Source organism: Mytilus galloprovincialis, chromosome 8 (assembly GCF_965363235.1).
Source record: "Mytilus galloprovincialis chromosome 8, xbMytGall1.hap1.1, whole genome shotgun sequence".
Lineage (NCBI taxonomy): Eukaryota > Metazoa > Mollusca > Bivalvia > Mytilida > Mytilidae > Mytilus > Mytilus galloprovincialis.
The window spans coordinates 44,051,417-44,066,855 of record NC_134845.1 but is presented as its reverse complement, the minus strand read 5'-3'; the positions used below and the strand labels follow the sequence as shown (position 1 = coordinate 44,066,855).

Sequence of the window (15,439 nt, the reverse complement as noted above, 5' to 3'; positions counted from 1 at the left end):
CAAGTCTGTCGCACATTGTCCTATGTTTATCTTTCCAATAAAACAACAACAATGAGATCCCAGAATCATATTTCTATCTATTCAATAGTTCATCATACCGCACTGAGTGTCCTATGTTTATCTTTCCAATAAAACAACAACAATGAGATCCCAAAATCATATTTCTATCTATTCAATAGTTCATCATACCTCACTGAGTGTCCTATGTTTATATTTCCTATTAAACAACAACCGTGAATGAGATCCCAGAATCATATGTCTATCTATTCAATAGTTCATCATACCGCACTGAGTGTCCTATGTTTATCTTTCCTATAAAACAACAACAACGAGCTGCCTTCTTGTTTTTACACCTCTGCTTCACATGGGATTGATGTCGTTTCGACCCACCGCAGCAAAAGTCAGTCGCTGCCAATGGCCAGTTACAGTGGCTTTACCACAAGGGATCTACTTGATAGTCCATCAGTATGATAACCTTTTTTTAAAGAAATATTGGTCCTTCAACAATGAGCTCCCCTCCTGAGTATAATCGCTTAAGGAAAAGAGAACCACAACCTCCAGCACAGAAAAAACTCAAAATCAACTAAGATCAGATTCAAAAGCGGCTTGCTGAACATGCTGAAGTTGAATTCAAACTCAAAACATTAGTATTGTCAGGCTAGTACAAAATCATTAGAGATGAACTTCTTTATGACCACTGGACCACTAAGGACTGGGCCAGACCCCTACAAATCTAGAAAGGTATATATGGTAGATATCAATAAGAATCACTTGTTAAGTACATTAATTACTGGCATCTATCACATGTATGATGCTTGCAAATAGAGTCAGTTTCCCAAAAAATCTTATGACTAAGATTGATCATAAATTATGAACAATTCAGTTTACTTTTAAGGTGGTACCTAACACTTCAGGGAGATAACTCTGTAAAATCAGCTTAACGTTTTAATTACGTTGTGTTGTTAAGGAAATATTAAGCTTCTCAATGATCAAAATAAGTGTTTGTCAAATTGCTATATAACCAGTGTAATTTTTCTGACAAAATGGTTGGTTCAAAAATTTTTAAATTTTTATATCTTTGTCAAAGGGTCAAAGTAAATACCTTGTCAAAATTTTGTGAAAATTAAAGGAGCCAAATTAATTTTAGTGAAAGTGTTGGGTACCACCTTACGATCAATCTGTCAAAAAAAAATATGTGAAACATCCAGGGTTTGATTTGTTATTTGTACCTAAGCAAATAATGTCTCAACTTTTTACTTATTTCTAATGTGTCCACAGTATTAAAACTTCTGCTTTTTGTTCATATATTAGACTTCTTGTATTCTTATTCATTCATATGAAAAATACAATATCACTCTGCAAAAAATTGTCACATTTAAACAAAACCTTCATTTCTATATAATGCCTACATCTTTTCTGAAACATCAAATGTGAATTTTTATCAACCATCTCTAATGAGAAACATTGTCTGGTTCTGTTTCTATTTACAGAGCAAGCTTAATGAGCCAGGATATTAAACTGTATTTTGCATGCACCAACTTTTACATGGATATAGCTCTGTGACTTTGCATTTAAATAACCTTACATAAAAAATTATATCTTTTAAAGCATGCAGTCTAACCAACTAATCAATCCATTCCTTTGTATATTTTTTTTATTATCAAAGCTTTGAAGTTCTGTATGCACTGAAGTTGAGATAAAACAAAGCCGAACAGTCCTTTAGAATTACCATGGCATTTACAGTTGCATTGATTTTAAGGCAAACAATTGACTGATCAATTCTTCACGGATATGAAAGACATGCTTATTGGTATAAACCTACTATAAATCAAATTCTTTTTCATCTGAGTAATAATCAGCATCCCAATAGAAACCAGTGGTGGATGAATTTTAACTAACCTTACTTTTATATAATGAAGGAGTCATGCCGAAGAGACAAAGTTGTCAATTTTTTACTGCTATTACAACTAATCCAAATGCAGATGTAAATTATACTCTCTACTTGTTGTCATTCCAAGCATATAACATGTAAATAATTAAATGTCAGCATTTGACGATTCTTCTCACTGAGTAATGGATTTCTGTAATTTACAGGAAATTTATTCAATTTGTCATCCTGTATGTGGAATTGTCACATTCGCTGATTTATCAGATATAAGGGTTAAAAAAATAGATTGAGAGCTCAATAATAATTTTCCTCAGATATTGTTACATTTTATAACTAACCATTCAGGAAGTATGTAATTTGATACAGCAAATTAAATTTTCATTTTCTTCTCATTTCTTGATAAAGAAATGTCTAAATTAGTAGAATATTCAGACCTATTCACATGCAAATAAGTCAATATTTTCAAACTATACAATGTCATGTAAAATAAAACTGAATTTAACAAGCAGCTTCAGCTTTCTGGCATGATTTCTGACATTAAATACTTTACATGTTTTGACCTTACTGTATGAAGAAAAGACTGTGTACCTTCTAATATGGAAAGTACCAAATAGAAGTTTAAGGTCAATACAGTGGTACATAACAAAGGCATGATTGAGGGGGAGGGGGGGTAGGAGGGTCCTGATCTCGAAATCCCGTGCTTAAATACACAAAATCGCAAGGTCCCGAATTTAAATAAATCCTGAAATTTGAAAAAAGAATTCCCAGATCCTGAAAGGGTCAATCCTACCTAAAAAACAACCTATCCTAGAGTCTCAATAAAGGTCCTATCCCCCTCATGATTTTAACCCATTGATGTGACTTTGACCCTACTGAACTAACCTAAAATGATGGTCATGACACATTCTTTAATAATAAGAATCTGAAGTTAGAGAACAGAAACCAACTTTGGGACGTACGTACAAACAGACAAGGGTAAAACTTAATGACCCTCCACTAGAGCGGGGGCATGAAAAGATATATAACAATATTTCAATGCAAAGATATATAACAATATTTCAATGCATGTACTTAACTTAAATATGATCTTAGGTCAAGGTCACAAAATAACTTACATTTTAGGGATGATGACAACTATATGTTCCACCCCAATTGCCCTCTACTACCCTGAATATGGCCTACCAAATTAGACTTATCACCAGGGTTTGTACTGTTGCATGAGCAACATGATGGGTGCCAAATGTGGAGTAGGATCCGCATACCATTTGGGAACATCTAAGATCACCTCCAGGTTTTGGGTGTGATTTGCTGAATCTCTAGCTTGTTGTGTTTTGTTTACTGTTGTTTGACTTTTGGTCTTAATATTTTTTTACCATGGCGTTGTCAGTTTAATTCTGACTTGTTAGTTTGAATGTCTCTTAGATATAATTTGCCTCTCTTTTAAGCCTTGATCATGGATAAAACAAGTGAAACTGCGAGCTACTGCTCACTGATGATACCCCCGCCGCAAGTGGATAATATTAATAGTGTAAAAATATGCAAGTGTTCGGTAAACAGGAAGTTGTCGAGTGATGAATCTGAAAACGCATCACACGGTATAGCTGACTTATAAAAATCCTGAAACCAAATTTCAGAAATCCTTGTATTGTAGTTCCTGAGAAAAATGTGACGAAAATTTTTAACTTGGTTATCATGTGTAAAATCATACAACCCCTGCAAAATGGTGTCCTGAAAAAATCTTGTCTTTCAGGATATCCCAGGAAGTGCTGGGATATCCTGAAAAATCCCAGCACTGGTAATTTTGTAAATCCTGAAATTTCAAGTGTTCCAGGAAGTCCCATGAAGTCCTGAAATCTGTTGTCCTGATATTTCAGGAATTTCCAAGACTTTAAATTTGTTTCAGGAATTTCGGGGATATTTCAGGACTTACAATATTTGATGAACACGGGTTTATCCTGATTTTTCAAGAACTCTTAGGACTTTAGATTATTAACAGGAATTACTGGGATATTTCAAGACTTTAAAGATATGGGTTTCTTTTCAAAACTTAGTCTTTTTTTTGCAATTTGAATTCCACTTAAGTATATTTACAATTCCATTTAAAATTTAAGTTCCAAGAATTGTTTGTGCACAGTTCAACTTGTATATGATCATATTGATGAAAAATGTTAGGACGCAATTTTGGAAAATGCAAAACTCACATATCACAAATCATGTCACATGCCGAAAGCCAAAATATGAGTAACAACATGAACAACACAACATGATTTTTTTTAATTAAACATTAATATTTTCAAAGCCCAATATTAAAGATCATGATCATACAACCATAGATGTAATACCCAAGATAATAGATTAACTGTAAACAGGTTAAATTTATATAATTGCGAGTATCTAAATGAACACACAAATAATTTTCATGCTTTAATTCTTTATCTTTGAAATGTGAGCCAGAGTGAATGAAATGTATAAATGTGCCATCTGGTTTATATTTATTTTAGTGTAGACACTGGACAGGAAGTGTGAGGCCAAATGCAGGGGATCACATATGGCTAAATTATACATTTTCTGCAATTACTATTATAACTTTAAACATTAAGATGGTAAATAAACAATAAATGGATATTTTTTTATTATAATATATATATCAAATATTTAAGATAAATTTAATTTATTCAACCAGGGAACCTTTCAAAGAAAATAGAAATTTAACTCCTTAAATAACCCCTGACACAATTAGAATTTGAACTTGGACAACAAGCAAAGATGTCTTATTCTTATCTTGGTTTTGATGTTATATATACATGTTATATTTGTTATTCTCGTGGGATTTTGTCTATATGTGTTACATTTTAGTGTTATGTCGTTGTTCTCCTCTTATATTTAATGCGTTTCCCTCGGTTTAAGTTTGTTATCCCGATTTTGTTTTTTGTCCATGGATTTATGAGTTTTGAACAGCGGTATACTACTGTTGCCTTTATTTATATCCTAAACACAAAATGAATGGAGATAAATGAATGGAGATAAATGAAATTAACTAAGTTCCAACAGTTCTATATTTTAACATTATATTAATAGTGCAGATGTTTTCTTCTGGTGACATGACTTTGATTTTAAGGAGCATTAATTTGATGATTTCATGCATTTTGGATAATATCTTTTGGTAAGTACAAATACATTAGATTCCACCATTTTGAATATGTGCATGTTACAATAAGAGTAAAGAAAACAGTTATAGAATGTTCACATAAGATTTACTTTCATCACAATCATAAGGAATTAGCAATACAATGTTATTACTTATAATGAAAAAATATTTAAATTGTATAGGTATGCTTTTAATAATAATATAAAAAACTTAAACATAGAACAGTGAAAAAACTCACATTAAGATGTATACCACAAACAGTTTGCTGCAATATCTCTGAAATAAGTTGCTTAATTCATTAAGATACATACTTCTGGAATACTAGTACATGTTTAATTTTACAAATTTTAAATAAATGATTGAGTAGGAGGAAAAATGCTAAAAATAATTGTCAGGAGATATTTTAAAGTCTATGATATATGAATGAATCAAATGGCTTGGTCCTTAATGGCAGGGTACATTTATACACAAAATATATACATGTATGTACTCATTTAAATAAAGAAAAAAGCATGTTGACTTAAACAAATCTGACATACTAATGCATGAGATTTGGTATTTAATTTTTTTTATCAAACTTTAGATCCAAAACTTTTGTTTTGTTCCAGATTTACTGTTAAAGACCAGCAGCTCTGATTTATAAAAAAAAACTATAGTGAGGGCCAAGATACATTTATGTGACCATCTTAAACTAGTCAAGACAAGACGGCTTTTTTGAAAATTTGAGAGAATAGAAGATGATAACAATGAACAAAACAGTGACTGTACTATAGAAAATAAATTTGTTTTCAAGTGATTTGATTTTAAAAATGCCATCAAATGTGCTGTGAAGAAAAAAGTCGGAAGAATGAATACTGTCTTTTCATAGATTAAAAGGATAAGAGTCCATGTTATCCCCATGGCTTTTTTTTGTTGATTTTTTGGTATGTCTTGAAATATCCCAGGACATCCCAGGAGTTCACAGGACAATATTAAAATAATTTACATGTAAACAAGTCCTGAAAAGTTTTTTAAACCCGAGACTTCTCAGGACAATCCTGGGATATTTCAGGTTTACTAGTCCTGAAAAGTCCTGAAACCCTGGGACTTCTCAGGACAATCCTGGGATATTTCAGGTTTACTAGTCCTGAAAAGTCCTGAAATGTCCCAATTGGTCCTATGCTTTTAGGATCAGGATTTCCTGGGATATCCCAGGAAGTCCTGTTCCAATACTCTCCCTAAAATTCCTGAAAAGTCTTGAAATTTCATTTCAGGAAGTCCTGGGATATCCCAAGAAAATATCTCAGGAAATCCCAGGAAGGTCTTGGGATATCCCAGGATATCCCAATAGATTCTTGCAAGGGTAGTGTTCGGTAAACAGGAAGTTGTCGAGTGATGAATCTGAAAACGCATCACACGGTATAGCTGACTTATATAAATCCTGAAACCAAATTTCAGAAATCCTTGTATTGTAGTTCCTGAGAAAAATGTGACGAAAATTTTCAACTTGGTTATCATGTGTAAAATCATACAAGTGTTCGGTAAACAGGAAGTTGTCGAGTGATGAATCTGAAAACGCATCACACGGTATAGCTGACTTATATAAATCCTGAAACCAAATTTCAGAAATCCTTGTATTGTAGTTCCTGAGAAATATGTGACGAAAATTTTCAACTTGGCTATCATGTGTAAAATCAGACAAGTGTTCGGTAAACAGGAAGTTGTCAAGTGATGAATCTGAAAACGCATCACACGGTATGGCTGACATATATAAATGTTGATACCAAATTACAGAAAGGGTGGATGTGTAGTTCCTGAGAAAAATGTGACGAAAGTTTCATGGGACGGACTGACTGACGGACGGACGGACTGACGGACTGACGGACGGACGGACGGACTAATGGACGGACAGACAGAGGTAAAACAGTATACCCCCCCTTTTTTAAAGCGGGGGTATAAAAAACACCTCGTTCCAAGCAGGTCATACAATAGATAATGAACTAGCGCTCACTCAACATTTCAACCCTTATATGTCATATATGCCTTCAACATTATAACACTATTCATGCCAGGGGCAAAAACTATCTTCCATACAACCAAAAGGCAAGGGTATAGAAATGGCTGAAAGCTTTATTCTATTGTACTTTAATGCTGTCTGTTTGCCTGTTTGCTAGTCTAATGCTATTAATGACTCTATTTTTTAAATTCACATCTGGTTTTCTAATTACCCCTCACATGGTTGACTTGGTATCTTCCATCTGTTATACTTGGATGATTGGCAACAATTATGTGTGAAGTATTACTTGTTTTCCAACAGACGCAGCAAAGTTATAAACCAATGACTACACAAAACAGTGAGATGAAAGGGACCAAATGGGTAAATCTATCATTATATGCATAGGGTTTCTAAAAGTTCATGAAAAAAAATATTATTTGATTTTGAATTTAAATAAACAAGCAATTGTAAAACAGGGTCTTTAAGCTGTCTCGGGTTGGCAAAATATAATATGAAATCAAGCATCTGAGCAGCCCATTTTATATTTTTATGAGTACAATTGGTAATATTCTAATTTTATTTAAACTGTAAAATTCACACATCAAAGTTTGATCTCTATTTAACACATTACAAAACCTTATAATAAATGTTGACTGCACTTGATGACATAAGACTTCTAACATGTCTAATTTTTATTTGAAATGCAAGAAATTTACAGATGTTTCATTTTATCCAACTTGTATTGAACTGAAAGCTAAAAGCTAATCAATTAGCGTTGGTAGAGTAAAAGTGAGCAAAAGTGTTAAAAGGTAACTTGATATCATGAACCTGTTAATGGTTCTTCCATCGCATACATCTCTTTATCAATATTATTGAGAAATACAAGTGAAACGCTAGACCCACTGGGGAGTTATGCATCAAGTTATTAAATATAAAGTCAGCGAATCAAGGGAATATTATATTTTGTCAAGTAAATAAGTCTTTGTTATCTTACTTAACTGACAAAACATCATATATATTTATATGCAAATATCTTGTGTTTTAGGTTAGTGTGTCATTCTGCAATTATATATACATAATCTCCCTGCAAAATGAAACAAAATGTCGTTTTAAAAAATAGGGGTCCATGCACTCGTTTTCAAATGAAATCAGTTTGAATGATAAAAATCAGTCGAAAAATGCATCTTTTCCCGATATGTCATAGTTTGACATCGCGAAAATAACATTTTACGTAAGCAACATCATTACCTCCCCTGTAACTGTATCGTATGCCCTTAACTAGAAATCACTGATCAAATATTTTCAGGTGCAGCTTACACAACATAAGTCAAGTAATTTCTTCAGAAATTGTATGAAAGTTAGGTGATTGAAATGATGGTGGTCATGAATTTTAAAATGATAGTGCTTATATAGAGTGATAGCCAATTTCAAACATCAAATAATGGAGGCCTCAATTATTGCATGGGGCCATCGATCCAATATCAAAGGAGTATATATACATATAAATTTTAAATATAGGGAAACACTTTTAAGTCTATGTTTGTAAAAACAGATCTAGAAACTGACCTTTACTTGTATAATTGTATACAGATTAAATCACTGATACATGTAACAGGAAACTGACTATCTATATAGATTAAATAAATTTATAAGCAAGAAGAAATATAAACTAATGGTATATTAAGTTTGTCAACCAAACAGCACTTGTTTGGTCAAAAGTCTTCTATGTAAAGGCATTCAATCCTTAGTAAGGTGACAAATCTAGTTATAATGTGTCTGCGAATGACATTCTGATTACAAAATGAAATGCCACTTTCTACGCAAAATATCTTTATTTACCAATCACTTATTGGATTTATTTTCTGTGTGAGATTGTAAGAAGCAAGACAAGTAATGCTACGAGATGTTTATATCACACAAATTTGTAACTGACACTTACAAAACTCGGCAAATACTCTATAGAATAAACTGTATATATATTTTATGAAGCTTAAGTTATTGAAGAAAACTTATTTATAATATCAAGTAAAGAACCCTTTCAATGGTATGGAATATAATTGCATGGAAATCATATGAATCTTTTATCAGTACAACTTACACTCATATATACATTTCATATGCTGGATGATATCAGTTCGTTTTGTATTACTTTACATTTCAAAGAAGGATTGACTAATGGCTGCTTAACATCTATCAGCAAATTATAATATCAAATAACATGTTGTCTCATATATATGTGACTATACCTTTCTTTGTGCTACACTGTGTTAATAATGATACCACATATTTTTGGTAGATTTAATTTTACAATTGCTATTCCACTTCTAACAAAAATAACCCTCTGCCAAAAGGATTCAGGTTGGCATTATTGGTGGGGATGTATGCAAGAATATGATGCCTTGTTTGGTGAATTGAATTGAATATTTCAGCTTGAGTGCAATAACAACTATATTAGTTTCTGTTGGAATATAACATTTCTGCCCATATCCAACAGTCCTGATTTCCCAAAGCAGTCCAAATTTACAGCACTTCAATCTGGTTGACCCACTTTTAATTAAATAAGTTTACCAAGATTTGCAATATATATGTCATAAGCAACAAAAGGATACATTAGTTATATACAGGGCAAAACATAATGTAATTATAAAATGAGATCTGTGTCTTGGGATTATTCAAGGGACATCAATCAATCTGCAACTATATGAAGGCTTTTCATAAACTTGATATTTTATTACTGAATTTTAAATCAGAACTAGATGTGTCAAAACAACACTAATGGCCTCAAAATGGTCTCAAAAAATTGAAAAACTGCAATTTCAACAACACATGTTGGTAGTCTCACATATCAAAAATCAACTCAAAATTTGAAGGCATATAGAAAAAAAAGTCTGTAAAATTGTGATTTTCAAATATTTTTCATAGTCGTAAACCCTTAATTTTGACAAAAATCAGCCAAGGGGAACCTAACTAAAAGTTGATCTATAAATCATCATGGTTAACTCTCATACAAAAATCAGCCCAATATCTGAAGGCATTAAGATAAAAAGTGTGTATAACTGTGATTTTCAACAATTTATCAAAGTCCAAAAACTTATACTTGATCTTTAGCTCATCATGTTTAACTTACATACCAAATATCAGCCAAATATCTGAAGGCGTTTAGAAAAAAACTACGTATAATGGTTTGTTGCAGAATGACGGAATGACAGGCAATGACGGAATGACGGAATAACAAACAAGAGTACAACTATATGGCACCGGACAATGGTAAAACTATATGGCACCGACAACTTGGTTGTGGAGCCATAAAAAACTGGTGGAAACTACTGAACCAGAAATGCCTACACTTCAGTTCAATCCTTGTGTTTGTTGGGTTTTGTGTTGCTTTCTCTTTATTTTTCTGTGTGTTTTTTATTTTGCCTTTTGATTTCTATATACATTTCTTTTCATGATCCCTCATTTAATCTTTGGAACTGAGAGTACATATTCAAATAAATCACAAATATCTATTTAAGAACTACAATCATAAGAATAACACTAACCAAGATTAGAAATCTTCTTCATACAAATATACCTTTGAACATAGTTAGGGCAATATGATCTTGCCAAAAATAAGAATTAAAGAAGGTTTGATAAAAATTGTTTGTTAAAGATCTATAATCTCCATTACTAATTTCAATGTATCTTTTTTAAACTGATTCTTTTCTGTTTTCTCCAATTCCATTTATTAAAGACAAGAGTGCACACGCTGAAATGTCTCGCCTTCTATACTAATCATTGATATTATGCTGATAGTCCTAAATATAAAGCTTAGTTTTATTACAATTGTCTCATAAACTTAACATTAACCAAGATAACTAAACAAAGACCAATGAACCTTGAAAATGAGGTCAAGGTCAGATGAACCATGCCAGGCAGACATGTACAGCTAACAATGCTTCTATACAACATATATAGTTGACCCATTACTTATAGTTTAAGAAAAATAGACCAAAACACAAAAACTTAACACTGTGCAATGAACCGTGAAAATGAGGTCACCGTCAAATAAAACCTGCGCGACTGACATAAAGATCATAAAATATTTCCATACACCAAATATAGTTGACCTATGGCATACAGTATTAGATAAAAAGACCAAAACTCAAAAACTTAACTTTGACCACTGAACCATGAAAATGAGGTCAATGTCACATGACATCTGCCCGCTAGACATGTACACCTTACCATCATTCCATACAACAAATATAGTAGACCTATTGCATATAGTATGAGAAAAACAGACCAAAACACAAAAATATAACTATAACCCCTTAACCATGAAAATGAGGTCAAGGTCAGATGACACCTGCCAGTTAGACATGTACACCTTACAGTCCTTCCATACACCGAATATACTAGCCCTATTGCTTATAGTATCTGAGATGGACTTGACCACCAAAACTTAACCTTGATCACTGATCCATGAAATGAGGTCGAGGTCAAGTGAAAACTGTCTGACAGACATGAGGACCTTGCAAGGTACGCACTTACCAAATATAGTTATCCTATTACTTATAATAAGAGAGAATTCAGCATTACAAAAAATTTGAACTTTTTTTTCAAGTGGTCACTGAACCATGAAAATGAGGTCAAGGACATTGGACATGTGACTGACGGAAACTTCGTAACATGAAGCATCTATATACAAAGTATGAAGCATCCAGGTCTTCCACCTTCTGAAATATAAAGCTTTTAAGAAGTGAGCTAACACCGCCGCCGCCGCCGTAGCCGCCGCCGGATTACTATCCCTATGTCGAGCTTTCTGCAACAAAAGTTGCAGGCTCGACAAAAACTGCAATAAGAGAGTGACACAGTGTTACTATTTGTTTGTTTAATTCATAGCTATCTTAAGCAGTACACTTTTCAAGGTAGAATGTTTAAAGAGTAATTGAGATTTATTACTAGTAACACAAAAGTAAATAGAACTCTAGTGCATCTGATTTATATCAAAGATAAGATTTTATTATGATTTTTTTTTATTTGGTTAGGGGGAGGGGGGAGAGATTCCACATAAATCTTGTATAAACTACAATCTTATTATATCACTTGATAATCAATCAACTGATAAAAAGAATTAAAAAAAGATAAACAATTAATGGCACTGACGTCAGAAAATCTTATGATCACCATATGTATAAACAGATCTCTAAATCGGAGCTGTTAGGATAGAGTGTTTGCTAACACAATGATTTTGGCAATATCAGAACAAGAATTTGCCAACTATATCAAAAACATTAAAAATATATCAGTCAGAACATTTTTTTGTGTTTCATCTTTATCATTAGAAATATAATGTACTATCTAAATATTTCTTTTTGGATGTAAATTACGGAATTAGAGGAAGAGAAATAAGGTTATGTGGTGTAAGTTTGTACTATATCATATATATTTTTCAATTTAAAAATATAGTAATGTGGCATAACAGCCAGCCAGACACCTTTCTACAAAAAAATTAAAGGGTTAGAACTGTACTTATTTATACTGAATCATTTTTCTTGAACTTGGTCAAAGTCATTTTTCTTTTAAATTTATGAACCATTTTTGTGGTAAATGAATGGAACTTGGTCTTCTCAAAAGTTTGAAATTTGTGCCTCACATCTGGTAAGGCAAATTTTGTTATTTCAATTTGCCTGTCATGATATAAAGATCACATAGAAAATAAAAATAAAAAATGTCGGACATTTGACTAGACACAAAATTTGCCTGATTGATGAAGGGTGGTCAGGAATATTTCTGGACCTCTTAGATTCTTCATTTAAATCTAAGTGTTACAGAGAGAAAACTAAATAACTACTAGTAACATAATTAATACATAGGTCTTTCTTTCCCAGAGATCCTGACCCAAAATTAAATTAATGTCTAACAGATTTGTGGATGTATAAATAGTTCCAGTCAGATATCAAATGATAATTCTAATATGACATCCTCATAAAGCTTTGTAAATAAAGCCGTGTTCTAATGAGCACAAAATATGTTTGACACATGCGTATGAACTTACTGTTTATATTAACGTTACTTCCATCGTTATCCCTTAAAATATATACATTTAAGCAGCTAACATAAACTTTTATTATATATTTTTATCAAACAACATATATTTACCGTGCTTGTAGTTTTTAAATGTAATGCACAAACTCCTTGGGGAGGAAACGGGAACAGCCAAACATTTTTTACAGTGTTTTCGTAAGCTTCAACCTATAAAAATACTGTATTTGTCCTATTAGAATTGAAATAATTCCTTCATGTCATGCTCTATGCTCATTTTAACATGGTAAGGCATTATATTTGACCACATTTTACACCTTGCCAACGCTCAGTGTAAAATATCGACAAATATAATGCCTACCCATGTTAAAATGAGCATAGAGCATGACATGAAGGAATTATTTCTTAATTCTATCCCCAGATGCATTTTTATTACACCCAATACACATGTTGAATTAACCCTGACTCTTCTGTCAAACAGTTAACAAGGACCCCAAGCTACCTAAATAGTCTTAACCATAGTTATTTTATAGATTTTGGCAGTAACTTACCACATAGCTGTATAATAGCTTCCTTTAATACACTAGTTTGTAGTTGAACTGGTGGACTAGATGTAGAATTCTGTTCCTGTGACCTGGTGTGACACAGCCTTCTGTAGCACCCCACAAGCTGTGATAAACAAGAATGCATCATTATTAATTGATTATCTGGTGTGAAAGTCACTTCACTTTTACACCTTAATCCCACTGGTGTGAAAGTCACTTCACTTTTACACCTTAATCCCACAGGTGTGAATCACATCCATTCATCAGTATTTGGTATCCTTACATTTAGTGTTTACACTTAAATTCCCATTCCTATATTATCCTCAGTTGTCACAAATATAGAATTACTCTGTACACTTAAATGTTTAACAGAAAAAGGAATTTTCCAATATTTTATTTCACACTAAAAATAATTAACTCAAAGCCAGGATTACGACAACAAATTCTACGGAAGCAATATAGTTTCCACGGTATACAATCCAATTCCAATATGAGTTTTTCAAGTAGCTTAGCACACAAGTATTTTACATGATATATATCTACACATACATCAGCTCTTTTCACTGCAACATTGGATTTTTCTGTTAAACAGAATTCTTCCCAACTGGGATGAGAATTAATTTACTATCCATAATAAAATTAAAAGACAATAGTTGCTCATTATAATTTTACTGTCTAGAATGTAGATTTACCAAAATCAATTTTTGATAAACTAAATTGATGCCATTCGCTCAAGTGACATTTCGATAATAATAAACAAATGCATTTATTGTTATTCCCCAATTCTTAAAGACATAAATAATTCACTAAATTTACACCATATATCCATTAGTCTTAATTGTCTGATCAATCTTTAATTTGAAGGTAATTTTACAAAATATGCAATATCCTCTTTTTAAATGCTTTCAATTGTTTTCTCTGTCGGATGATCTTGGCTTTGCACAGAAATCGATGTCAAATGTTTAAGAAAATTAACTTAATAATTAATAGAATATTTTCTTTGTACAATCATGTGATACTATGTCGTGATAAGTTTCCTTACGTACAGTATCAGCCAGTGAATGACCACAACAATAACACAAGAGATTATTTTTGTCAAATCCCAAAGGCTTTACAAATTTGTTAAGGTTAAGAGCAAAGGTATATAACCACGTCTTTACAAAACCAAAGGGATAAATGACAAGAGCCAGTCTAAGCCTCTAGCATTACTTTGTAACGACTATAATTATTCTTATCCCACTTGATTACTAAGTAAAACACTGGTCATTTGCAACTCGTCAGAGGACGGACGGCCAATGTCTATGAACTATACCTGAACTATCTTATACCTAAAGGCAAATATTTTTTGAATAAATATATATAAACAAAAAATGTATAATATAAAACTGAATATTTAATTACTGTAAGACGGAAATTCAGAAGTATGAAGTGATACTAAGATATCAATAGTTTGCTTAACAATCATCTAAGATAGCAAATAAGATAAATATTGAACAATTTGATGTGTCAAGAATTACACAATATCAAATGTCATAAAGCTATAGAAAATGATTTTTGTTGGGAATATAATCTTCTTCATTTTATCACACTATATTTATTGAACTTCAACATTATTACAAAGGAACCAATAGAACAAATCATTTTGTATTGTAATCAGTGTTGTCATTCAGGAAATGGAAACTGTTTTTGTTTAGTTGCAATTGTTATTCGCAGGAACAAGGAGAATATTCAATGGTAATCATATTTCCCACTTATACTTCAAGCTAGATTATACATAAATTGTACGATTATCACCTCTCATTTATGCATCAATATAAAGTTAAACACTATAGCAGAATGATCTAAGAAAACAAAAA

At 32.1% G+C, this 15,439-nt stretch overlaps 1 protein-coding gene and 1 long non-coding RNA gene across 6 annotated transcripts in view; one reads left to right on the top strand and one right to left on the bottom strand.

Moving 5' to 3' along the window:
- LOC143042018 (cGMP-dependent 3',5'-cyclic phosphodiesterase-like) overlaps positions 1–15,439 on the bottom strand; it is a 109,031-nt gene that overhangs the window by 63,801 nt on the left and 29,791 nt on the right. For all 5 annotated transcript variants that reach the window (XM_076214228.1, XM_076214231.1, XM_076214232.1 and 2 more), the window contains exon 7: positions 13,590–13,707. In XM_076214228.1, coding sequence (XP_076070343.1) covers positions 13,590–13,707 — 118 coding nt within the window. The remainder of the gene's footprint in view (positions 1–13,589; positions 13,708–15,439) is intronic.
- LOC143042009 (uncharacterized) lies at positions 4,912–5,937 on the top strand. The gene is made up of 2 exons (XR_012967860.1): positions 4,912–5,051; positions 5,645–5,937. It is a non-coding gene; the product is annotated as an uncharacterized LOC143042009 (long non-coding RNA).